The following is a 25,715-nucleotide window of genomic DNA, read 5'->3' on the forward strand; positions in this document are numbered from 1 at the left end:
GGGCAGAAAAGTCTGCACTGCAGGCTCTGTGGGATCAGTTATTGAGTTAAAAGGGAAAATAATCCAGGTATCCTTTCTTTATTGGATAGTTTAGTCTTAGAAGACCTTATGACAAGAGATTGCCATTTTGTGCCTTGCTAATCAAAAGCTGCAGAACTCCCAGTAGTGAGACTGTTTTACTGATAAGAAATAATAAACACCTGAGTCCAAACATGAAATACTGTATCAAGTGCCTTCAATCCAGACCCAGAAAAACTAATACACAATATAGAAAGAAGGCCAAGAAGGGACTGGAATCACAGAATGGTTTGGTTTGGAAGGAACCTTAAAGGTTGAGTTCCAGCCTTCCTGCCAGTGGAGCGAATAGAAAATAGGCCCTAAATTTAGCCCATTAATGTCTCTTCTTAATTTTATGTAAGATCATAAAAAGGGGAAGGGAAAGAATTATATAGGTAATTTTGGTAATTTTACTTCTAAGAAACAAGCTTTTTATGGACAGCAGATAAAATATAAATATTTACATTTTCTTTCCTCTGCTTGTTTTCTAAACAAAAGCTCTGGGTTGCCTGAGAGACTATTTTCTTTCTTCTTGCTCAGGAAAAGATCATACCAGCCACAAATATTGAGCCATATTCCCTGGATTATTACAGGTTATGGATGAGCTGGTGGTGTGAGACCTGAAGAGAGAGCAATATGAAACTGCAGTGTCAAGGATTTGAGCATAAAGCTGTTAATTTTCCTGGTTTATTATCTTTTCTAGAACCAGAGGCTAAATTTGAAAAGAAGGTTGTCCAGAAAGAGCCTCTCATTGTTCAAGAACACGAAAGCATCACACTGACAACCTCAGTCACACCTGAAACCGCTGCGGTGAGGTGGTTCAAGGATGGCACGGAAATCAAGGCGAGCAAGAAATGTGTGATCAAAAGTGAGGGGGCATCCAGGACGCTGACTGTGAACGCAGCTGAGAGCACAGACTCTGCCCTCTACACCTGCCAGACAAAGGATGACAAGCAGGAATTCAGGGTCCAGGTGAAAGGTGAGCAGTGCCCAGGTCATGGCCCAGCCCAGCAGCTGCGCTTCTCTCATGATGGGGTGGAGGTGGAATCCAAACTCTTCTGGAAATTGTTCCAACCTGAAGGCTTGTTGTATCTTCTCTGGATGCCCCATCGTGGGCCGGCAAAGTTCTCCAGCTTCCAGAAAAACTTTTGAAAAACTTACTTTCAAAACTTACTTTCAAAAACTTACTTACTTTCAAAAACTTACTTTCAAAATTAAAAAAAAATTAAAAAATTTAAAAGAATTTTAAAAAAATCATAAAAATTTTCAGGTTTTGTCTTTTGCTGGTCAACTTGGAAGCCTATGATGGGTACTTCTGGTGTTTTTGCTCCCCTCCTGTTTCTGTATCCTCCTATGAAATGACAGGGATGTGAAAATACCATGTCAAAGGAATCTGCCTGAATTTCCACATTTCTGGTTAGATTTTGTCTCCCCTGAGCCCCAAATACTTAAGGCCATTTTATTTATTTATTTATTTATTTATTTATTTCCACAATTGGGCAAAACCAATTTCTTAGAACAGGTTTCTTCTCTTTTCCTTCCTCACGCTTCCCCCTTCTCCTGGACCTCAGAAATCCCGGTGAAGTTTGCCAAGAAGCTGGAGGCCGTGAAAGCTGAGATTGGTGGCAGCGTGTCCCTGAGCTGTGAGCTGAGCCACGCCAAGGGGAAGGTGACGTGGAGCAGGAATGGTGTGGAGATCAAGGCCAGCAAACGTTTCCAGATCCGTGAGGAGGGAATCAAACGGACCCTGACCATAACGGGGATCCGGGCTGAGGACGAGGGAGAATATTCCTGCGAGTCCAGGGATGACAAGAGCAGCATCACCATTGTCCCCAAACGTATGTCCCTAATGGTGACACTGTGCAGGGGTCCCTGGGGTTTGTCCTCAGCTGCTAGAACCCTGCAAAGCTGAATTTTTCCATGTGTCTGGGGTGATTCATGTGTTGAGAACAAAATACAGAATTCCCGTGTCAGTGGAACGTCTATTTATGAAAAACATAATGATTGTGAGACCTGGCTCAGGTCTCTTCATATTGCATTTGAGGCTGGAATTCATTTTCCCAAATAAAAGATGGGATTTTATTTCCCCTCTTTTTTGGCTTCTCTTTGTAAAAAAAAAATTTACTCAGACATGGGAAATATGATGATCCACTATTGTGATCACTTACTATATTGACTGAGTATTTATTGCTGCTATTTACTGAGTATTTATTGCTGCTATTTACTGAGTATTTATTGCTGTATTTACTGACTATTTATTGCTGTATTTACTGAGTATTTATTACTGTATTTACTGAGTTTCCTGTATTTGAGTACAGCATTATGCTGTACTCAAACTGCTGCTTCCAAGAAAGTCATGGAAGCTCTTGGCTGTTCGGAGGTACTCAAGGACATGCTCCTGAATGTTTTACCTCTATCCATCAGCTCCCAGAGTGGTGAAATTCGTCACAAGTCTCAACAGCGTGGTGTCTGAGGAAGGAAAAGAGGCCGTGTTCAAGTGCACTGTCTCCCCCAGTGATGCTGTGGTCACCTGGCTCAGGAATGGTGCCAAGATTGAAGCCAGCAAGAAATATGTGATCTCTCAGAAGGACACCAACCACAGCCTCACCATCACTGACCTGACACTGGAAGATGCAGCTGAAATCACTGCCAATGCTGAGGGCGTGGAGAGCACAGCCAACCTCAGAGTCAGAGGTAAGAGGTGGCAGTGCCCCTTTGACAGGCTGGAAATGTCAGGGGCTTGGAATTAGATGGTCTTTCAGGTCCTTTCCAACCCAAGCCATTCTATGATGTTGATTCTATGATGTTGTTTTATGTGGCTTTCCCTCTAATTAATTATGTTAGCAGCAGAGAATTTCTGCTTATGCATTATTAAATAGGAGTGCCCAGAATGCTTGGGGTTTGGAGGTACACGAGCCACTGGTTTAATTTTCTTTCAAAGCCAGTTTTCTGGATCTTCCACATTCCTACTAATATTTCCTCTCTTGCAGAGGCCTCAATCTCCTTCAAGAAGAAGCTGGAGCCCAAAACAGTTGAAGAGAGGGAGACAGTGACCTTGGAGGTAGAGCTGACCAAGCCTGCAGAGGTGAAGTGGATGAGGAACAGCATTGTGCTGAAGCCCAGTGACAAAATAGAGATCAAAGCTGAGGGAACAAAGCACACCTTGGTGGTCAAGGACATCTCCTTCGCAGACCGGGGCTTCTACTGCTGTGAGAGCCCTGATGACACCACCCAGGCCAAGATCAATGTGGAAAGTGAGTTCAGTGACCCTCAGTTCTATAAATATCCCAGTCAGGGTTTGGAGGTGGATTCTGGTCTCTGCATTATCATGGGGACACAAGGGCAATGCTGTGGGCTTGGCCACCAGTCAAATGACCAAGAGGAGGTGAAAGCTAAGCCATGAGCAGAGAATGTCTGCCTGGTTCCTGTTGCCTCCATCTCATCCCACCAGCTCTGACCCTTATGCTGCTGGAAAGATTCTTCTCTTTCCTCTCTTTGTCAGTCCCTGATATGCTCTGTGTTTTTTCCTTGGTATGATTTTTTTTACCAAAAATCCCTCTTCAGCCATCCATTGCCCTGATTTTTCTCTGCAAACCACCTCGTTCAGAATGTCTCTTTATATTCAGTCAAGGTCTAAAAAACTACAAAAGCAAATCTTCTCTCTGAGGGTGTTTCACTCTTGGGTAAATGAATGGTGCCTCATCCACAGCCCTGTACTTCTGTCCCTTTCCTACTTTTTTTTTTTTGTAATAATTGCCACAGGATATTTGAAAACAGGATATAAGTACTCAAGGACTGTCTAATTTTGTCCATAAAGTCCTTGCCACCAATTGGTGCTGGGCTGGTTCTAAACACTAGGTGAGGAAGGACTTGAAAACAGTCTTTTGTGTGCTTGATGTCTTGCAAAGTGGAAGGGAACAATCTCCATGATGCCAGGAAATAATGGACTTCAGGTGCAGTGAGAAAGATCTAGGTTATATTCTAAAAATGCTTTTTAATGGTCAGATGACTGAATAGGTTGTCTGGAGAGGTCTTAGAGCCTTTATCATGGTTTTGGTTTTTTTTTTTAATTGGCAACTTCATTACTTTTAGTGGTGATACAAGTTTAAACACTAAATCCATTTTGCTGGATGATAGGGCATGAATGTTTTGTCACAGAAACAGGTAATATCCACCCAAACCATGGATGCTTTGGCCACCAACCTGTGAGCTGTCAGCACTTTTTGCACCGGTCATGTTTGGCTTTTTTTTTTTCCTTTTACTATATTTTTCCTCCCATTCTTGTTTTATCCCAACTGAAGGACTGCACGGTATTGCCATGGACTTATTTGTCTTTCTTTTACTAAAATCTGATAGACCTCAATAGAAAAGGGGCCAGTGGTGTTTTCTGTCACATTTGGTTGACCTGTTTGTCGCATGAAAGCATCCATTTAAAAAATAGCAGATATGTTAGCTTTGTGGTCATGGGCAGGTTTTATTTCCTGTAGAAGCGGTTGTTTAATTGGCAAATACAAACTAATTGGCAGGTGCATGAGCAATAGGGAAATAATCCATTTTGGAAGTCCTCGGGCTATTTCACAAGTGTGAGATCTCCAACTTTTCCATGTTGTTTTCCAGTGAGGCAGATCAAGCTGGTGAAAGGCCTCCAGGCCCTGGAGGTGGCTGAGAAAGGCACTGTCACCTTTGAGGTGGAGGTGTCCCACGAGGACGTGGAGGGGACCTGGCAGAAGGATGGTGTTCGTCTGAAGCCTTCACCCAACATCAGTTTTGGTGTTCTGGGCAAGAAACACTCCCTGACTGTCTCCTCGGTGGCTCTGGAAGATGCAGGAGTCATCTCCTTCAAAGCAGAGGGCATTAGCTCATCAGGGAGGCTCACTGTGAAAGGTACACGGGCACAGGAGGCTCCAGCCCTGCTTGGGGTGGATGCAATTGTCTTCTCCTGACCTGGAGAGCAAACTTAAGAGGGCAACAAACTTTCCTGGTCACTGCAAGGGATGTAAAGCACAGTGATGTTTCCTTCTGGTGCCAAGAGGGTCATTGTGGCATCACTGTGCACAGAGCAATGACAAAATGGGAGGGAATGATAAAGTGCCCAAACCAATACAAATTTTATTTATCATGAAAACCTACCCATCAGTGCTTGTGTGACCCCATTCCCCTTTCTTTCCCAGAATTGCCTGTGAGGATCAGCAAGCCTTTGGCAGATGTCAGTGTAACTCAGAAGCTGAAGGCCACATTCGAGTGTGAGCTGTCCAAACCCAATGCCAATGTGAAGTGGTTCAAGGTACAGCACTTAATGGATTGTGATTTTTTAATTTCTGACTTCTCTGGAAGGGAATGGAAGCCTCTAATTCTGCTTCTAGGGAATATGAGCCCTGAGCCTTTGCAGTAAATCTCTTAGCATTGCTCTCTTGTCCTTATGTTCATTTACTCTCCCAATTTATCACTCTCAGAGTTTTATTTACTGTATTTATAAACTGGATTGAAAATTAAACTTTTCTATTCTTGCACAGAATGTGAGCACTGCTGCTATAGATTTGCAGTCTTGTGCTTCACTCCACACCATGCAGTATTCACCCAGGATTTACAGCCTTTTTGGGAAATGGGATATAAAGGGAAGCCTCAATTTCCTTTGTCAGGGACAATCCAGTTCCTTTTCCCTACACAGTCATTTTGGGGATCAGCTCTGGCATTTCATCAGCCTCCCTTGGGGCTCAGCTGGTACTTTCCTTGATTTGGGGTAGCAGCAGTTCTTCAAGGTGGAATTTGGGCTGGAAGGGTCATCTCATTTCCAACCCCCTGCCATGAGCAGGGACACCTTCAACCAGATCAGGTTGCTCAGAGCCCTGTTCAACCTGCTCCTGAATGTTTCCAGGGATGGGGCATCACCACCTTTCTGGGCTACCTGTGCCAGTGTTTGGTCACCCTCACTGTGAAAAGCTTCTTCTTTATTTCCAGTCTAAATTTGACCTTTTAATTTAAAACCATTTATGTCTGAAGGGACTTGCTGCTAATCCTGCATGCTGTTTTAAGCCTTCAAAAAAAGGTGTTGGAGAGCATCCAAAATTTCTGTGTGTTCCTCAGCTATTCCAACTTTCTGAAATCTTTGCCCTGTGATGAATATTCAACACGTGTTCCTTTAAACACAGTCTTCCATTCAGTCCAACAAGAAGGATGAAATAAGCACAGATCTGAATGTCTGTTTTGCTCACTGCACATGTACAGGAGTTGAGGGTGATCTGCTTTGACCTTTTTCCCCTTCTAGGATGGGAAGGAGATCCAGCCAAGTAAAAACATTGGGATTATCTCCCAAGGAAATAAGAGAAGCCTCATTATTCACAAGTGTGAATATGAAGACCAGGGAACCTACACATGTCAAGCAGCTGAAGACAAGACATCAGCTACTCTAAAGGTTCATGGTATGTTTGGCTGAAGTAGGAAAATACATTTACTGCAGCATTTTTGGCTACACAACAAGAAATTCTTTGTGGATTGTTTATTTTTCACAATTGCTCATTTTGGTTAAGTTTCTCTTCCTGGTGAGAAAACGCTGGCAAAGCTGTCCTGTGCTTGCTCTATCCTTGCAGTATTTTTGGAAGAGATCTTGACTCAGTTTTCCATTTCTCATAAGCGATTTCTATTCTCTGGAATCGGAATGGTCTTTCTGGATGGGCACATCAGGAAATACTGGACAGCCTGGCCCAAAGCAGGGATTCATTGGCTGGTGCTGATGTGGTTTGGTGACACCATTTTCACAGGGGGACTTGGCCTGAACAGGGACTGGACAAGCCTTGGGTCTGAGCTCAAGAAGTGCCCTCATTTTTAGGTTGTAGATACTAAGGAAAGGGTGGTTATTTCTGCCTGCACCTCTCCTTTCTGCTCAAGGCAGTTTTTCCATCTGAGTGTTGCACTGAGCAACTGATGAAGCACCAGGTGTGTTTTGTCACCAGGCTATGAGGCACGTGAGATAAGCTCTGAGAGAAAGGCAAGTTACTCAAAACACAGCTCTGCTGTGCCCTGGCAGATGCTATTTTCTAAAGGGACATGTGAAAACCATCAGCTCTTTCTTAGTGAAAGACAGAGCATCTTTATCATTGCTTACTAGATGCTGTCCTCATGTGGCTGCTTGGATTCTGCAGTATCTTCATGAACATCTGCCCCATGGACTCCCCCTTTTCTCCCTGGTTTTTGAGATTGGGATGGGTCATTGTTTGCATTTCAGCTCTGCTCCTGAGGCTGATCCAAGGTGTATCAAGGCCTTCTCTTTCAAAGAGAAAGGGCTGCAGTGGCACAGATAAATAGATCAGTTGTGACAAAAGGAGTGCCAAGGTGCAGAGTTAAATAGGATTATATTCAGTTCAGGAGACACTGGAAAAAGATATCTCCTATGTAAAACAGAGGAGAGCATGGAGAGAAGCATGAATAAGGCAGTTTATAATGACCTGAGATTGTAGACTTGTCTTTGGATTTTCTTGGTGAATTTGCTTTCATTAATATTTGTATTTCTTTCATCAATACCTGCACGAAGTTCCAGCATCCATAAAATCCTCTAACAGTAAGATTCAGCCATAAAAAGTATTCACTGTGTTGAAGAGAGAAACTACCCAGGAAGAAAGGCTGGTCTAGAATAAAACACAATCCTCTTTTTCCCATATAATTTCGCAGAAAGTAAACACCCCATACTCACTTGTGGAGAAACCCCCAAATGAATATTTGTCTTTATGACTTCACAGCCCGAGATGTCAAGATTGTAAAACCACTGGAAGATGTGGAAGTGAACGAATACGAGAGTGCATCTTTCATCTGTGAGATCTCACATGATGAGGTGGAAACCCAGTGGTACAAAAATGACAACAAGCTGAAGACTTCCGACAACATCAAAATGCGGCAGGATGGTAGGAGGAAAAAAAATGGGGATTTTGGTCTGGAATGGTGTGGAAACCCAAGGCACTGGGAATGTTTCTGTGTTTGCTCTGGGGTGCCCTGACCCCCAGGGCAGCACTGACTCTGACCCTCATTCATGGAGAAAGTTCCCCAGACTTCAAGATAGACTGGAACCCACAAAAGTGTGAAATAGATTCTAGAGAGCAGTGCAGGTGTTTCACTGGGTGAGAAATTGAGGTTTTGGGATTTTTAGTGTGTTGTGGATGGAAGCAAGATGGAGGGCACAGGGTGTCATCCTGGGTTTCTGCTCCATGCTTCTTCTTCCTCCTTCTCCATGGGTTTGGGTGGCATTTTGTAATTGGGCAGAAAAGTCCCCATTGCAGCTCTGGGGGATCAGTGATTGGGTTCAAAGGGAAAATAATCCAGGTGTCAGCTCTTCATTGGACAGTTTAGTCTGAGAAGGCCTTGGAACAAGAGATTGTGGCCATTTTGTGCCTTCTAATGAAAAGCTGCTGAACTCCCAGTAGTGAGGCTGTTTTACTGATAAGAGATAATAAACACCTGAGTGTGAACATGAACTACTGTCTCAAGTGCCTTCAATCCAGACCCAGAGAAACCCACAACTGGAACCAACACAGAATGGGGGTGGGATAGAGGAGGGACTGGCATGGGAGACTAGAAAATGGGGTTTTTCCCTGGGATATCTGAGCTGTGTTTCTGTGTCTGTTCCCAGGTAAGACCTATTCCCTGACGTACGCACGTGTCCAGGTCGAGGATGCGGCTGAGATCAAATTCGTAGCAGAAAAGGCAGAATCCCGTGCTCACCTGACTGTAAAAGGTAATTCTGCTGTTTGTGCCAGCACTGCTTCTCCTCTTTCACATTACAAACCAATTCACTTCCCTCACTTTGCACGTGAAGGTTAAAAAAAGTCCTACAGTGTTCAGAGAAAGAAAACCTTCCTACTTTGCTGCCTGGTAAATATCAGCTGAGAGTCTATTTTGGCTTAATTCCAGTTAAATTCTCTCAGGAGGTTGGATTTGCGCCTTTAGAAATTTAAAGTTGTGTGTCAAATTTGAGGCACAAAAAGGTGTAGCTTGACTTTTTCTTGTATTTTCACTTTCTGGTGTATGTTGTAACAAAACCCGGCATTTTTGGGTGTGTTTAACTAAAACCATGTGATAGAAGGAGAGAAGAGGAAGATGTTTGAATTAATGCACTGCTGAGGAGCTCAGGAAACTGGAGATCAGTCCCTGGTTTTGCCGTAGCACTGCTGTGAGGTGCTGAGGAAAAACCATCTGTTACTTCTGCAGTTTGGCCACTCCAGCAGTAAAATACAGAGAAACAGTTTCCTTTTAATTAACTCTTACTAATTAAACTTGTTAATTGAGTGCTCAGCCTGGCAGGGATTCCTGTCACCATCCAAATTAGTGAACATAAAAGAAATATTGTTAATGAGAGCAATGGAGACCGTACTGATTGCTCCATTTCCTTTGCCCTCCTAGAGCTGCCCGTGAAAATCGTGAAGCCCTTGCGGGATAAGATCGCCCTGTGGAAGCACCGGGGGGTCCTGGAGTGCCAGGTGTCCCGGGCCAATGCCAAGGTCAGGTGGTTCAAAAAGGACAGGGAAATTCACCCTGGTGTGAAATACGAGATCGTGAGCGAGGGCGTCTATCGGAAACTCGTCATCAATGACGCCGACTACGAGGATGAGGACACGTACACCTGTGATGCCTTTGATGACAAAACCAGTGCTAATTTCTTTGTTGAAGGTAGAGAACCTCTTTTTTTCACCCCTTGAATGCACTGGGAGGAGGATGGGCTGACTCACTTGTTGTTTATGTTGGAAAGGATGGGCTGACTCACTTGTTGTTTGCTCTGGAAACACAATACTGCTTAAAAATGAATTTTAATTCATGTTATTTATTTTGAAGCGCATTGGTGTTCAATCCTTTTGCACACAGGAACATGCTGAAAAATTATTATCTGGTATATTCTCCTAAGGAAAATTAGGGAATTCCCATTCCAGAGACATTTATCAAATGTATTGGATAAAGTCTGTTTTTCAGATGAATGTTGCAGCTCCTTTTATCAACATCTGCATTCCAATGAACCATCTTTTTCATTTTATAGCACAAAATATTTGATATCAGGATAGAAAACTGACTTTAGAATTAGGACTAGGAATCAAGAGATACAGATTCACTTTCTGGCCTGTGACCAGCAATGTGTGTTTGCTTTCATACAGAATAAAAGATGTTTTAAGGCCTTTTGAGTTCATAAGTGCAGAAAAGATGTCTTGAGTGGTCAGGCTTGATAATGGAAAAGCTTTCATGGCTCCTAAATCCCTGCTCTCTTTTTCCATCCAGAGCAAGCCATTAATATTGTAAAAGAATTGTGTGATGAGGACGTGACTGAGCCTGAAGAAGCCAATTTTGAATGTGAGACATCCATTCCATCTGTGAAACCTGCCAAGTGGTTCCTGAAGGGAGCAGCCTTGCAGGCTGGCAGAAACATCATCATGCAGCAGGAAGGCACCATCCACAGGCTGACAATAATCAAAACAAGTGTTGATATGACAGGCACCATCCAGTTCTCCATTGGCAAATCCAAATCCACAGCAAACCTGCTTGTCAGAGGTAATGCAATTTTTTAATATATGTATCATGTGAATCAGAACCAAGATCTGCCCTTTCACAGTAGCTGGAAAGTAATTTGTCATAAATATTCTCTATTCTGGGGTGGGTTCTTGGAAATTCCTGTGTACCTGGAAGATCTGTTTGGTTCCCAGGTGCAAATTGTTGGGAGCAATGCTGGATGCACCAATTGAGCCAGAAATGTCTTAGGAAGGGATTTGATTAAATGACTTTGGTGTCCCTGGTATTCAAATCTATCAAGCTAAAACTGGTTTCTGTATTATTTTTATTCTCTTGACTTTACCAAGGAGGACAAAACAGATGAAATTTGCCAGGAGAGTTTATTTTGTCCCATTTTTGAACTAGACAAGTTTGATAGCTCATTTACTTAATTCATTTTGTCGTTGACTTGATGTAGGACAAAGCCTCAAGGCTTTTTATCTTCTGCTGTCACCATGGTAAATCTCTTCAATCACGTCCTGAAGTCCTTGTTTTGTCTTTCATTTACTCTTACTTGAATGAAAACCTCAATTAGAGAGCAATTCAGCAAGCACCGAGCCAGAAGTGGACCATGAATTTGGTGGTTAATACACAATATTATCTTACAGAAATCAGCTTTCCTTATAGATCATTGTGTTGTTGTAGCTTCAAAGCACTCGAGCTCTGTTAGAGACACTTGTAGCAGGACCTGAGCAGTTCACAAAACAGAAAGCCATATGTTAAATTAATGGGCATGAAATACAGATTAAAACCTTCCTCTTCTTTAGACTGATCTATTCTTCTTCCCCCACCCCTGCTTGGCAGATTACCATATCCAGATCACCAGGAAGCTGGAGGACAAGACCGTCCTGGAGCGACACTCGGTCATCCTGTCCTGTGACTTCAGGCCTTCCCCAAAGCACGTCAGGTGGTTCAAGGGCCAAGAGCTCATTGAGCCCTCGGAGAAGTACAAAATCAAGAGGGACCAGTACTCAGCAGAGCTGAAGATCCTGAAGGTGAAGCCTGAGGACGCTGGCGTGTACAAGTGCAGGGCTGGCATCGCCGAGACTGAAGCCACGCTGAGCGTTGAAGGTACGAGAGGTTTGGAGCAGCAGGGCTGGCCTGCTGCCGGTCTTTATGATGCTCTGTTTCACTCAAGGTTCCTCCTCCTGGGGAGAGGTAGATTCCCACAGTTATCTTCTGATTTTATATAAATGCAGTGTCACAAGCAAACTGGTGATTCCACAGCCCTGAAATCCATCTCTTGCTGGGAAGCTGGTAATGTGTGTGGGAGGGCAGCATCTGGGTAAGGCACAAATTAACATTTGTCAAGGCACGTCATTGTCCATCTCATACAAGGAATTAGGGGCTTTCACCTAAAAATATCCTTTATGTTAAACTGCTACAGGCCTCCAGTTCTGGTGATCTTGGCTGTGGTTTTCATTTCCTGCCATCTGTGTCAGCTTGTCTATCTGCTGTTGTTATGCATTTGTATTGTTATACATCTGCATACATTTGTCTACCTGCTATAAATATATTTTATAGCTACTATTATATATCTGAATACAATAATTATTCATAGTGATGTTCTACCCCATCTGGGCACAGAACTGTTTTTAGCCAGTTCTTCCCCCTCAGGTGACACTGCAAGAAAAGATGTTCACTGTGTCACTTCTGGAAAGACTTGGAGCTGAGCTACAGAATCATTTCCAAAAGTCCAGGGAGCAGCTCTTAGTAGCAGTTTGGCTTTGCAGAGGTTCTTCATTGAATGTGTTGTCAGACATTGAAATTAAATACTGAGGGCAGTGGTGATGTCAGCATCCCTGGAAGGATTAAAAAGTTTTGGGGATGTGGTTTCATGGTGACCTTGGCAGTGCTGGGGGAATGCCTGGACTCAGTCTTAGAGGTCTTTTCCAACCTGAATGGTTCTGTGACTCCATTCTATCCAAACAAATATATATATTAAAAAAGAAAATGAAGTAATAGTCCCAAACCCTCTTCAGAGTTATCTCCTCCTTGAAAACAGCATTCCATGAGCAGAGAAGCTGCAAGAAGTCTCTGCCCAAGGACGGGGAAAGAAAAGAACCAAAATCCTCTTGCTCCTTAAACCTGAGCAAGCTGTTTAAGCTCTTTGTACTTTGCCTTTGTGGCCAAAATCATTGTCTTAATTAATCTCATCCTCTGTGTCACAGTTTTCCTGGAAATGAGGGATAATTTAGTTAAAATGTGTTTGTGTGTGCAGTGACAAGCACACAGAGTTTGGAGCTCTGTGTGATGCTTACGATCACTGCAACATAATTTTAGAAAAAAATTACTTATTTTTAAATAAAACACAAACAAAGCCTCCAAACTGATTTATATATAAAAAGAGAACTGAGGGTTCTAGACAATTTTAATTAGCCTTTTTAATAATTTTTGTTTCTGTTGGAGCATGTGCAGAACCAAGTAAGCAAAACGTGGTGGCCAAAGGTGTGCAGGAGACCACAACAAATAATCTAATAAACTCCATGAGACTGTTTGTGATAACAACTGATTTATGGTGATGATGGTTTGTGAAAACCCAAGGCACTGGGAATATTTCTCTGTCTGCTCTGGGGTGCCTTGGCCCCCAGGGGAGCACTGACTTTGACCCTCATTCATGGAGAAAGTTCCCCAGACTTCAAGATAGACTGGAATCCACAAAAGTGTGAAATAGATTATAGAGAGCAGTGCAGGTGTGTCACTGGGTGAGAAATTGAGGTTTTGGGGTTTTTAGTGTGTTGTGGATGGAAGCAAGATGAAGGGCACAGGGTGTCATCCTGGGCTTCTGCTTCATGCTTCTTCTTCCTCCTTCTCCATGGGTTTGGGTGGCATTTTGTAATTGGGCAGAAAAGTCCCCATTGCAGCTCTGTGGGATCAGTGATTGGGTTCAAAGGGAAAATATTCCAGGTGTCAGTTCTTCATTGGATAGATTAGTCTGAAAAGGCCTTGGAACAAGAGATTGTTGGCCATTTTGTGCCTTGCTGCCAAACCCCCAGTAGTGAGACTGTTTTACTGATAAGAAATAATAAACACCTGAGTGCAAACATGAACTACTGTCTCAAGTGCCTTCAATCCAGACCCAGAGAAACCCACAACTGATCCCTCTTGGTTTCCCTCAGCCCGCAACGTAGAGGTCCTGAAGCACCTGCAGGACGTGGAGGTTGAGGAGGACAGCTCTGCCGTGTTCTCCTGCGAGCTGTCCCACGACGACGAGGACGTGGAGTGGTTCCTCAATGGCACCCTCCTCTACACCAACAACTTCAACGACATCAAGAACGTGGGCAAGTGCTACATGCTGACCATGAAGCAGGTGAAGCCTGAGGATGCTGGCACGGTGACAATGAAGTCAGACAAGGTGTCGGAGACTGTGCGGCTGAAGGTGATAGGTGGGTCCAGATCACGCTCCTGAATGAAAATGAGAGATGCAAATGAGCCCTTATTACCAAATCCATGGGGATTTGGTGAGCAGGATCCAATCCTGCTTAATAGATATAAAAATGTTGAGCTATTAAATATGGGCCATGAAGATGGTGAAGGGTCTGGAGGGGAAGGCTTGACAGAGGAGCAGCTGAGGTCACTGAGTTTGGTCAGCTGGAGAGACCTTGCTGTGGGCTTCAACATCTTCGTGTGAGGGGAGGTGGAAGGGCAGGTACTGATCTCTTCACTCTGGTGGCCAGTGAGAGGATTTGAGGAAACAGCTGGGTCTGAGTGATGGGAAGTTTAGGTTGGATATCAGGAAAAGGTTCTTCCCACAGAGGGTGGTGGGCACTGGACAGGCTCCTCAGGGCATGATCATGGTCCCAAGGCTGCCAAAGCTCCACAAGTGCTTGACAATGTTCTCAGGGACAGTGTGGGGTTGTTGGCGTGCCTGTGCGGGGTCAGATGTTGGACTGGATGATCATTGTGAGTCCCTTCCAACTCAGGATATTCTGTAATTCTGTGGTTTTTAATACATCAGTTCTGGAGCTGGATCCAATTAGCCATGAGAAGACAGTTTCCTTCCTGCTGTCCTTCATATGTCCAAAAGCTCAGTCACACAACTGAGTTTTTGTGGTTTAACACCTTCTTGGGCACCCTCAGAGAGTGTGCAGGTGGCTACCAGCTGAGTGGGGCAGGTGACATGCCTGAGGGTTGAGGTGCCATCTGGAGGGACATGGACACGCTCAAGAACTGAGACCATGTGAACCTCTTGAGGTTCAACAAGGCCAGTGTGAGGTGCTGCACCTGTATCAGGGCAGCCCCTTGTATCAACACAATCTTGGGATGAAGGGATTTGGAGCAGGATGAAGGATTGAGAGCAGGATGAAGGATTGAGAGCAGGATGAAGGAATTGGGTGTGCTGGAGAGTGATACTGCTTTGCACTGGTATCAGCAATATTGCCAAGGGTTTATCAATGTCTCTAAATATTTGATAGCAACTGAAAGCATCCTGAACATCCTGGTTGTTTTTTTTTTTTTTTTTGCCTCTTGACCTTCAGAGAAACCTGCTGTCTTCATGAAATCCTTGGATGATGTTTTTGGTGAGGAGCGAGGAGTGATCAAACTGGAATGTGAAGTCTCCAAGGAGAAGGTCAAACCTGTTTGGAAAAAGGATGGTGTGAAGATCACTTCAAGCAAGAAGTATGAGGAGATACAGTCTGGGAAGACCCTGTGCCTCCTTATCCACGACCTTGAAAAGACAGATGCAGGGTTGTACACCTGTGACATTGGCACTGATGTTGCCAAATCAAAGGTCAGCGTTCAGGGTAAGTGCTGTACACAGTGGCCTCTCAAGGGTGTTAAAAATATGAGTAGCCTTGGTCCCTTGGGCTCTCGCCTGTTCCTGAACAAATCTCACATAATATTGTGATGTCTGAGCAATTCCTGTTTATTTTGGTGTAAGTATATCTGGGGTTTCTAAGTGAAAATCGGGTATCAGGAACATAGCGACAATATTTTCTTCCTGAACATGCCTAAAGTGCAAAAATGCTCCCAAAAAAGCAAAAACTTCTCAAAATAAAAATCCCAACTAACAACAAAAAATCCCCCAAGCCTCCTCTCCCTCTCCCTCTCCCTCTCCCTCTCCCTCTCCCCCACTGAGCTGTTCTTCATTCAGTCATTCCTGAGCACAGCCAGGAGATTCACATTTCTCTTTTTATACAACTTAGAGATGATTCTGAGCCTGAAAAATCCTTCCCATGTCACAGCCACCTGTGGGGAATACAGTGCTGTCCTGCCAATCTAGCAGATAAACCCCTCTTCTGAGTTAAAAACGCCATTACTCTACTCATGTCTATCATAAAAGCATTTTTAACTTGTATTAATGCAATTTTTGTTCTCCAGAACTGAACATTGGCATCACCAAAAGGCTCAAGAACACTGAAATCCAGGAGGGAGAAGATTGCACTTTTGAGTGCATTTTGTCCCACGAAAGCATTGATGACTTCAACTGGACGCTGAATGGGAGAAAAGTGGAAAGTGGGGGGAGGTTTAAAGCCTCCAATGCAGGTCGGAAATACACGCTGAGTATCAAAAATGTCATTCCTGGTGACACTGGGGAAGTCATCTTCACTGCCCGTGGTCTCACCTCCAAGGCCTCTCTGCTTGTGAAAGGTAATGGGATCAGAAAATCCTGGGTGTATTTTCATAAGGTTTGCCAGCAAACTCTTGCTGTTGACTCAGATCATAACAACCTGCCTTGTGAGCCTTGAAGAACTGAGATTTGCCCTTAAAAAAATCTCCTTTCCCTTCCCTATGAGCCTTGAAGAGCTGAGATATTCCCTTAAAAAATCTCCTTTCCCTTCCCTGTGAGCCTTGAAGAACTGAGATTTTTCCTTAAAACCAAGTGAAATGCTGAAGCTTTTCATAGATATTTGAGAACTGACTACACTAGATAGTGTGTACTATAATTACAGGCCAGATTGTGTGTCAGAGATAATCACCCAAGGCTCCTGGGTGGTCAGTGGAGAGAAGAAATTAGTAACTTTCAGACATGGTTCATAATCTGCAGTTAGTCCTTTTCCGTAGAATCAGGAAATCACAGAATGATTTGGGTTGGAGGGAACTTTCCATTATCTTGTTCCAGCCTTGCACAGGGTGCTCAAAGCAGCTGTGACAGCCCCTGGATCCCTGGAAGTGTCCAAGGCCAGGTTGGACAGGGCTTGGAGCAGCCTGGGATAGTGGAAAGTGACCCTGCCCATGGCAGGGGGTGGCACTGGCTGATCTTTGAGATCCCTTCCAATCCAAACCATTAAGGGATTCAATGATTTGAATTGCAAAAAACCCCAACCATACAGAGATGATTTTCATTGAAAGATTCCCCCCCCCCTTTTTTTTTTCTTTTTTAATCTCTGCAGAAAAACCTACTGAGGTTACAAAACAGCTGGAGAATAAAACATCACTGGCAGGGCAGGACATCAGCCTGAGCTGTGAGCTGTCCAAAGCTGATGTGAACATCAGGTGGTACAAGGATGGCAAAGCAATCAGGAAAAGCCAGAAGTACAACCTGCAGCAAGAGGGGACACGGGCCACTCTCATCATCCGAGAGTCCACGGCCAAGGACAGTGGGGAGTACACCTGTGAGACTGAGACCTCCAAAACAACAGCCAGGGTCACAGTGCAAGGTCAGCTGAAGGGTGCAGAGGAGCTGGCAGGTTCAGAGGTTGGGTGTAAATATCTACAATCATAGATTTCTTCTCCTCCATCTCCTTGGGCAGGATCAATTTTTAGTTTAAAAAAAAAATCATTGATTAAAAGCTAAAAAAAATTAGATATGAAAAAGCACCTTTTGCTGAACAATCTCATGGGCTCTGTAACAAGTCAATCAAAACTGGCCATTTGAATTATTCTATTTTGAATATGAGTGGTGAACAATCTCATGGGCTCTGTAACAAGTCAATCAAAACTGGCCATTTGAATTATTCTATTTTGAATATGAGTGGTGAACAATCTCATGGGCTCTGTAACAAGTCAATCAAAACTGGCCATTTGAATTATTCTATTTTGAATATGAGTGGTGAACAATCTCATGGGCTCTGTAACAAGTCAATCAAAACTGGCCATTTGAATTATTCTATTTTGAATATGAGTGGTGAAAGCTGCCTGCAAGAGACCTCACCAGTCCATGGACCATAGCATTAATATTCCCTGGAGATATTTCATCTGATATATCCTGTGACAGGAGGGGGACCTGGTGATCTTAGAATCATTCCATCTGATGGGATTAGAGGAAATGGTCTCAAGTTTTAGATTGGATGTAAGAAGAAATTCCTTCATGGAAAGGGTGGTAAGGCATTGGAAGAGGATGCCCAGGGAAGTGGTGGAGTCACCACTGAAGGGGGATTTAAAAGATGTGTAGATGTGGTTATTTGGAATATGGTTTGATTAAGTTAATGGTTGGACTTGGTGATCTTAAGGTCTTTTTCAGCCTAAATGATTGTATGATTATTTTTTTATGATTCTGTGAGTTGGAGCGGAGAGGATCCAAGATGATTCTGGATGCTTGGGACTAGTTTGGGTGACAAACCTTTCTTGGCCATTTTGAAAAATTATTCCTTTTTCCTTCCAGAAAAACCTAATTATTTTGTCAAGGAACTCTCAGACCTGAAAGTGGACGAGAATGGAACTGCAGTTTTTGTGTGCCAGAGTGAGAGAGCTGCATCCTCTGTGGTCTGGAGAAAAGGCATTGCTGAGCTCCGGGCTGGCAGGAAATACGAGATGACACAGAAAGGACAAGTCCTCCAGCTGACCATAAAGAACCTGGAGAAAAGTGACAGTGACATTTACAGCTGTGACATTGGGGATGCCCAGTCCAGAGCCAAGCTAACTGTGCAAGGTATGGATGAGAGGAATGTGATTTACATCCATTTTCTGCCACGGGAAACGTGCACGGGCAGAGCTGGATCTCAGGGTGGCAGAGCTGCTGATTTCTGGTTCTGTCTCAGGATGGCAGGAACACGTGGCCAAAAATATGGGGATGTCCAAAAATATGGACATGCAGAGCAGTTGGAAGCAATTACACCTGGAGTATTTTGGGTGTGATTTAAAGGCTCATGTGAGGGGAGAGATTGGTGTTCCTGTGTGAACATAAAATGGATGTGATGCACAGTGCCTGCTGTTGGATGAGGGAAAACTATCTTGCCTTCAGGCGTTTCTCCATACCCCTTGATTCTTCTTCCCAGGAGTGGTTCCTAAAAAGTGGTGGAAAAATAAAATGTCCATGGAATGGGTTGGGTTAAAAGGGACTTTAAAGATCATCCAGTTCCACCTTCCACCATCCCAGGATGCTCCAAGCCCTGTCCATCCTGGCCTTGGACACTTCCAGGGATCCAGGGGCAGCCACAGCTTCCCAGGGCCTCCCCACCCTTACAGGGAAGAATTCCTTCCCAATATCCCACCTAACCCTGCCCTCTGGAGAAATGATTCAAGAATAATCAGATGGAGATGGAGCAGCAGTGTCCACTTGCTAATTGTTGTAGTTTTTAAAGACAATGGGGTAAAGTCAGACTCCTCCTCTGATCATCTGCTACAGCATCCTCAAGAAGCAAAGAAATGTGTTTAATCCCCATCATAATCTCAGGCTCTGAGCTGTCTAAATTCACTCTGAGGTTTTTAACAGCAGCTTTTCTGAATGGAAAAAACACTTCTCTGTCATGAACATTCAAGTAAAACATCCCTGTGCTGGTTTTATAAGTAGGAGGAACATCAGAGATATTTTTGTATACAGTGCTAACCTTATTTTATATCTATTTATAGTGAGGTTTATCTTTTTATGTGTGTTTATATATTTATTTTTAGTTAGGGATGTATCTATCTATACATGGAAGTTTTCAGGGCAGATGTTTTGAGTTTTTTTTACCAAATCCACACTCAGACATTTTCTCCATTTCCCACTGTATTAGGAGTTGGGCTGAACTCAAAGAAGGTGTGGGATCAGTGGTCCTATCCCATAGAAAGGAAGTTATTTTTGCTGTAGAAAATCAGCCAGGTTGTCAAGGGAGAGATAACTTCTTGGTGATGTTTAGAGCCCAGTAATGCTGTCAGAGACTCCAAACTTTCCAAGGATTTCATTAGGAGAAAATTTACAGCCCTGGATTTGCATTGTCCTGGCTACTTGTTCTGCTTTATGTTTTCTGGTGCTTCAAAGCTGTCTTTGCCCTATTTTGGTGTCTGTCTTGTATACATTATCTTCCTGTGAGTGGGTTTTGTGGTCAATATTGGGGGAATTCTGTTTCAATCTTCTTCTCTGTCATGAGCGTGTTTCTCACTTGAAATGCTCACGTGGGAAATCTTGGGAGCTTTCCCACGTCGATTTTCACACCGGAAACTGAAGATCGCAGTAATTGATGTATTTATGTTCCTTTCAGGCCAGAAAGTGCTAATAACAGAAGACCTGGAGGATGTCACTGTGTTAGAAGGAGAATCTGCCATGTTCAAGTGCAGAATCTCTCCCATAGACTATAGCAGAGTGCAGTGGTTTTTGGATAAAACCCCACTCCATACCAATGAACTTAATGAGATCCAGTCCCAGCCTGGTGGATATCACCTGCTGACGCTGAGAAAGCTCTCACTGAAGGACTCGGGGGTCATTACATTTGAAGCTGGTGATAAGAAAACCTCTGCCAGTTTGGTTGTTAAAGGTAAATCCATCATCACAACTGCAGGAGAGGAAATGCTGAGTGGAAATAAGCGGGGTTAATGTGGGTAGGTGGAAAAAATGAGGAGCAAAAATGCTACAAATTTAGCACCATCTTTGTATATCTGTGCATTTTCAAGAATAGCATTAATTATATAATGAAATTATGGCTGGAGAATGAACTCTTTGTAATCCTGGACAACTCCTGGAGTGTTTATTTGATTTAGATGGGAATGTTATTAATGCTGTGATGGTACAGTGGATGCCCCGTTCAGTTTTCCTCAAGCTGATAGGGTGATGATTCATGAGGAGGCATCAATTAATTCAATGAAAAAAAAAACCAGGGCAACCAGTAAGTTTTAAATTCAGTTTTCATTGTTTGAAAGGAAATACTGCATGTGTTCTCTGCTATTCGTTGTTGACAATGGATTGTTTTCTCTGGAGGAGTTAAACTGACGTAAAACTGCAGTGTTTGGTAGCAAAGATAAATGAATGAAATGAATGGCAGACAGCCCAAGAATGTGGATTGGAGAGATGTTTCCTAACTGGAAATATAAATACTTCTCATGGCCCAGAGATTTTAAACACACAGTCTCCACTGTGTCAGATCATAATCTCTTTTTTTTTTTTTTTCAGAATAACCACACTTATTGCAAAGAAAATTTCTTTTTACAAAAGTTGAAAATTTGCCCAAATTTTGCTAAGCTGCAGAAATGCAAATGGATTTCTTTTTCTTGAGAGAAAATGAAAGGTTTTATTTGCAAAAGGATAATTATTGATGTTCTTCAGCAGGAATATTTTCTTCTCAGTTTCTCCCAGATATCATTTAACAGTTAAACAACACTTCAGAACATCACTGGTGCCTCCCTGAGGGCTTTATAGTCACAAACACCAAATTATCTGTTACTTACCCTGACACAAGCAATCCTGGATCCAAATCTCAAAGATTACTTGTGATCTGAGAATCCACACCTCTTCTGAACCATGTCAGATGTTTTTTATATGAATTTGGAGAAGCCCTGTGTCTCCACAAAGGAGCTGGTTGATGCTGAAGTCGCTGAGGGAGAGGATGTGAGCCTTCAGTGTGAAACCTCCAGTCAGACAGCCCTGAGAAGTGGTGCAAAGATGGGAAGAGCCTTGGGAATTCTTCCAAATGTAACATCAGGCAGTCAGGGTTTGGAGCCAAGCTTGTCATTCACAGGGCAGAAGAAAGAGACAGTGACAGATGGGAGTGTGAGGCTGGAGCAGCCAAAAGGGGTGCAATTATTAATGTCAAAGGTAAAAACTTTTGGGGTGATTTTGGTCCTAGAGTAATTAATTGGAGTGAAAAACATGAAACTACACTGAAAAGGAACCTTGTGGTGTGCACTGAGGTGTTCTCATCAAGTCATCTGGAACAGCAGCCAGAGAGGTGGCAGAATGTGAAACAGGAGAATCCTTCATCTGACCTGGCTCCAGCTCTGAGGAGCTTTAGTGCCTCTGAGAATCATGGAATTCTAGAATGCTTTGGGTTGGAAGGTACATGAATCCTCTCATTCCAAACCCCAAAAAGAGAGCAGCAGCAGAACACCCCAGGCTGAGAGGTAATCCCCAGAAAGGATGGATCACCTCCTGGAGCTGTCTCCAGTGATGGCTCTCCCCAAGGAGGGAGCTCACAGCCCCACATTTGTCTGTGCAATTGCTTTAGGCTGCCAGGTTGATTCAGAGCAATGCACCCAAAGAGCATCACCGGGCAGGAGGTGCTCTCCTGCTTGATAGGACATGGGGAGATGGTTTAAAGTAAAAAGGGTTAATTTAATTGAAAGCAATATTGTGTTTGTGGGGTGCCCTGTGGCAGGCAGGAATGATGGATCTGACTCCATGTTCTCAGAAGGCTAATTTATTATTTTATAGTACTATATTATATTAAAGAACGCTATACTAAACTATACTAAAGAACACAGAAAGGATACAGACAGAATGCTAAAAAGATAATATTGACAACTCCTGACTCTTTCCAGAGTCCTGACACAGCTTGACACTGATTGGCCAATGAGACAAAATAATTCACAGCAGAATCCAATAAAACAATCTCCAAACACATTCTAAAGGAGCAAAACATAGGAGAAGCAAATCAGATAATTATTGTTTTCCTTTTCTCTGAGGCTCCTCAGCTTCTCAGGAGAAAAACCCTGGGTGAAGGGATTTTTCAGAAAATGTGAATGCCACAGATGTAAGGAAGAAGTTTTTTGCAACGAGGGTGGTAAAACACTATAGGATTTTGCCAGTGAGGTGGTAGATTCTCCATCCCCGGAAACACTAAAGATCAGGATAGGGTTCTGAGCTGCCTGATCTGGTTGAAGATACCTGGGGACATGGCAAGGGGGTTGGAATAGATGAGTTTTAAAGGGCCCTTCCAACCCAAAGGGTTCTATGATCTAAAGGGCTGTTGTCTGAGCTGAGGCAGAAGTTCTCTTCTTAGGTGAGTCTTTTAACTCTGAGTTGGGTATGGGTTGGGTCTCATCCAGGTGAGAACCAGGCTCATCAAATATCCCCTTATAATTGCTCCTGCCTCTGTGGGTTAAATCTCTCTGTGAATTAAATCATTGTCCTGGGCAAGTTTGAGCAGGTACAGGGAGGATTTTACAGGCACAGGCTGGGTTCATCCAGAGCAGAGGATGTCCTGTGTGCAGCTGGTGTTGCACACCTGGGATGGGCTGATCAGAAGCTGTGTCTGGATTAGGGAAGTCAGCATGAACAAAAAAAGGATTTGGGTTGCTGGAATGGTCAACCTGGACCCCAGAGCACCAAGTGGGAGGTCAGGCTGCTCACAGGATTTTTCTAGAGCACAAAGAACCAACTTGAGGGTGTGCAAGAAAGAGAAGACCTTGATGATGCAATGAAGAAGAACTGGTTGTTAACGATCCTGATTTTCTGTCTTTCTGTAGCACAAGGATATTTTCCCAATTATCCATTATGAAACAAAGATCTGTGTTGACTCCAGTATGATCTGGATGAACAATTTTCTGTTAGAAAAGAGCCACCTTTTTAATCTTCCCACAACAGCCCCATGTTTCCCCTCACAGAGAAGGATGTGGATGGATTGAGGATTTAAACACACGGATTCAGGTTAAGGGAGTCAGGTCATAAGGATGTCTACAAGGAATTTCACTGTTGGAAAACTTTCCTTTATCTGTCAGGGTCACATCAGAACAGCAGAATGCAGAAATAGAAAATAGAAATTCAGTAGTCATGTGACACTGAGTGTCCCAAACTGGAGGTAAAAGGGGAACAGGATAATAGGGTGTAGATTTCCAACAGCCACAGGCTTTGTGCAGCAGCTGACTTGTATATTCTTAAGACAGCATAATTCAAGAAGAATTTATTTTTTCCTTATCTGAACATTTCAGTTGAGTTTATTTTCCCCCAAAAGTGCTTTCCCTGCACAAGCTCACCTTAAAGCCTTGAAGCCCAGACTGTGGCAGAGCCTGCGGGGGAACCTCCACAGGGACCCTGCCATGTTCAGCTGTGCTTCCCTCTCTGTGTTTGCTCTGTGCTGGTTTTATATCTGTATTAATGCTGGATAAAAAAAAATACACTGTAGGGGTTTTTTAAGATGAGAAATCAATACTGCTGCTCACAACAGAAAGTGCTTTGCCATTCCTCTGTGTGCTCTGTGTTGTGTGTGAGTTGACCTCAGTGGAGTTTTATGTTTTTTGTGCTGGTGGTCTAGCTCTGAGCAGCCATCAGCAGGACAGTTTGTGTCATTAGCTGCAGTGCAGCATCTGCCACTGATGTTAATAAAAAGCAGTAAGAGCAGCAGCATCCTCAGCAGTGCAGACAGTGATTAAAAAGAAAATAAGCATCTGGCCTCAGGTTTTGGTTTTTTCTGCTGTAAAGTGCTGGCAGCCAGATGTGAGATGTCAGCATCTGTTTACTCTTTGCTTTTTCATTCCTGTGGTTTTCTGCCTCAAAAACAAAGTCTGATTCTAAAAGAGAAAAGTAATTTCCAACCTCACATCTTTCTTTTAACATTTCTGTTACTCCTCCTTTCAGAAACACCAGTTCTCTTCAAGCAAGAGCTCCAAAATGAAGAAGCCAAGGAAGGAAAGCAGGTCAGGCTGACCTGTGAGCTCAGCAAACCTGGTACCCCAGTGAAGTGGATGAAGGGAGACACTGTTCTCTATGCCAGTGAGAAGTATGAATTTAAGCAGCATGGGACTGTGGCAGAGCTTATAATTCGAGATGTGAAATCTGTAGATGCTGGGGACTACACCTGCAGTGCTGGGGAACTGAAAACCACTGCTCGGGTCAAAGTGAATGGTGGGTACAATTTGAGGCATTGCCACACTTAATCAGGTGCTTAATTAAACAAAAATCACATAACACTTCATTAGATCTAGTAAACAAAAATCACAGAACACTTCATTGTTCTTGTGGCAGCGCCATCCTTAATAAGTAAAATTTAAAGGTAATATTGCACCTTGTAGGCACCTGGATGTATTTCATTCATGTGATTTCATATTCTGTATCTGGGGTTTTCAGTCTGTAACTGTCCACTGGGGGGAAATAATAAAAGAAAATTAAGTGCAGAGGATTAATTTTCTCTGTGCTGTAGTTCCTGCCCTATCAGCTGCTTTATATGGCTGTATTAAAACTGGAGTTGGAGTGGAGACCACTAGTACTGGAGCACAAGGATGTGAAAACATAAATCCAATCCCTTGAAAATTCAAGGTGAACAAGTAATTAATAGACTCCAGGCTCCCCAAAACATCTTTTCAAAGACTCTTAGGTGGCATCTCCACTCTCCACTGCCCTTAAACAAATGCACTGCCTTTAGCAGTGTGTGCTGAAGCAGAAAACAGGAGAAATATAGGATATGAATGTTATTTCAGAGCCCTGCAGGAGCAGGGAATTCATTAGCAGATGGTGCCCAGAGGAATCTGAAAAGGTCCTTTTTAAAAATAAAAGAAACTTGCCCCACATTTCTAGGAATCCACAGTGAGATGGTAACATCAGAGGGAGAGATTTATTCCTGCTCCCAGGCAGAATCTCCTTGTGCCACACAGCCAGTGGAGGGCCTAGGGCTGCTCTGCTCATTTGGAAAAGGCCTGGATTTAAGAGGTGACAGCTCTCATGGGAGGACTTGATGTAGAGCAGATCAGGAGGGCCTGTCCTAACCCCTGGCTCTGTGTTCCAGCTGTGCCTGTGCTTTTCAAACAAGCCCTGGAGGACACGGCTGTGGAAGAAGGGAAATCCGTCTCCTTGCGCTGTGAACTCACAAAAGCTGATGCCACCACGGTGGTGTGGAAGAAGGGAGAAGCCACGCTCCAGGCAAGTGCCAAATATGAAATGAAGCAGAAGGGGACAGTGGCAGAGCTGGTGATTCATAATGCAGAGCCAGAAGATGCGGGAAGATACACCTGTGACACTGGAGACCAGCAGACCACAGCCCAAGTCCAAATCCATGGTAGGAATGAGACACCTGCTTGTGACCATTTGTTGTTGTTCTTGCCGTGGTCCTGCTAACCATGGGCACTTTCAGAGA

General features: G+C 43.5%; 1 protein-coding gene across 1 annotated transcript in view; it reads left to right on the forward strand.

The window, feature by feature from the left end:
- The window catches only part of OBSCN (obscurin, cytoskeletal calmodulin and titin-interacting RhoGEF), a 177,510-nt gene that overhangs the window by 35,776 nt on the left and 116,019 nt on the right, over positions 1–25,715 (forward strand). The window contains exons 15-34 of the mRNA XM_066554246.1: positions 761–1,036; positions 1,629–1,895; positions 2,482–2,751; positions 3,048–3,311; positions 4,675–4,941; positions 5,229–5,341; positions 6,323–6,476; positions 7,791–7,952; positions 8,675–8,779; positions 9,445–9,711; positions 10,309–10,578; positions 11,380–11,646; positions 13,695–13,961; positions 15,054–15,320; positions 15,898–16,167; positions 16,911–17,177; positions 18,122–18,388; positions 19,920–20,192; positions 24,224–24,490; positions 25,368–25,637. Of these exons, the coding sequence (XP_066410343.1) occupies positions 761–1,036; positions 1,629–1,895; positions 2,482–2,751; positions 3,048–3,311; positions 4,675–4,941; positions 5,229–5,341; positions 6,323–6,476; positions 7,791–7,952; positions 8,675–8,779; positions 9,445–9,711; positions 10,309–10,578; positions 11,380–11,646; positions 13,695–13,961; positions 15,054–15,320; positions 15,898–16,167; positions 16,911–17,177; positions 18,122–18,388; positions 19,920–20,192; positions 24,224–24,490; positions 25,368–25,637 (4,830 nt within the window). The remainder of the gene's footprint in view (positions 1–760; positions 1,037–1,628; positions 1,896–2,481; positions 2,752–3,047; positions 3,312–4,674; positions 4,942–5,228; positions 5,342–6,322; positions 6,477–7,790; positions 7,953–8,674; positions 8,780–9,444; positions 9,712–10,308; positions 10,579–11,379; positions 11,647–13,694; positions 13,962–15,053; positions 15,321–15,897; positions 16,168–16,910; positions 17,178–18,121; positions 18,389–19,919; positions 20,193–24,223; positions 24,491–25,367; positions 25,638–25,715) is intronic.

The sequence above is a fragment of the Molothrus aeneus genome, chromosome 1 (genome assembly GCF_037042795.1).
Source record: "Molothrus aeneus isolate 106 chromosome 1, BPBGC_Maene_1.0, whole genome shotgun sequence".
Taxonomy (NCBI): Eukaryota; Metazoa; Chordata; class Aves; order Passeriformes; family Icteridae; genus Molothrus; species Molothrus aeneus.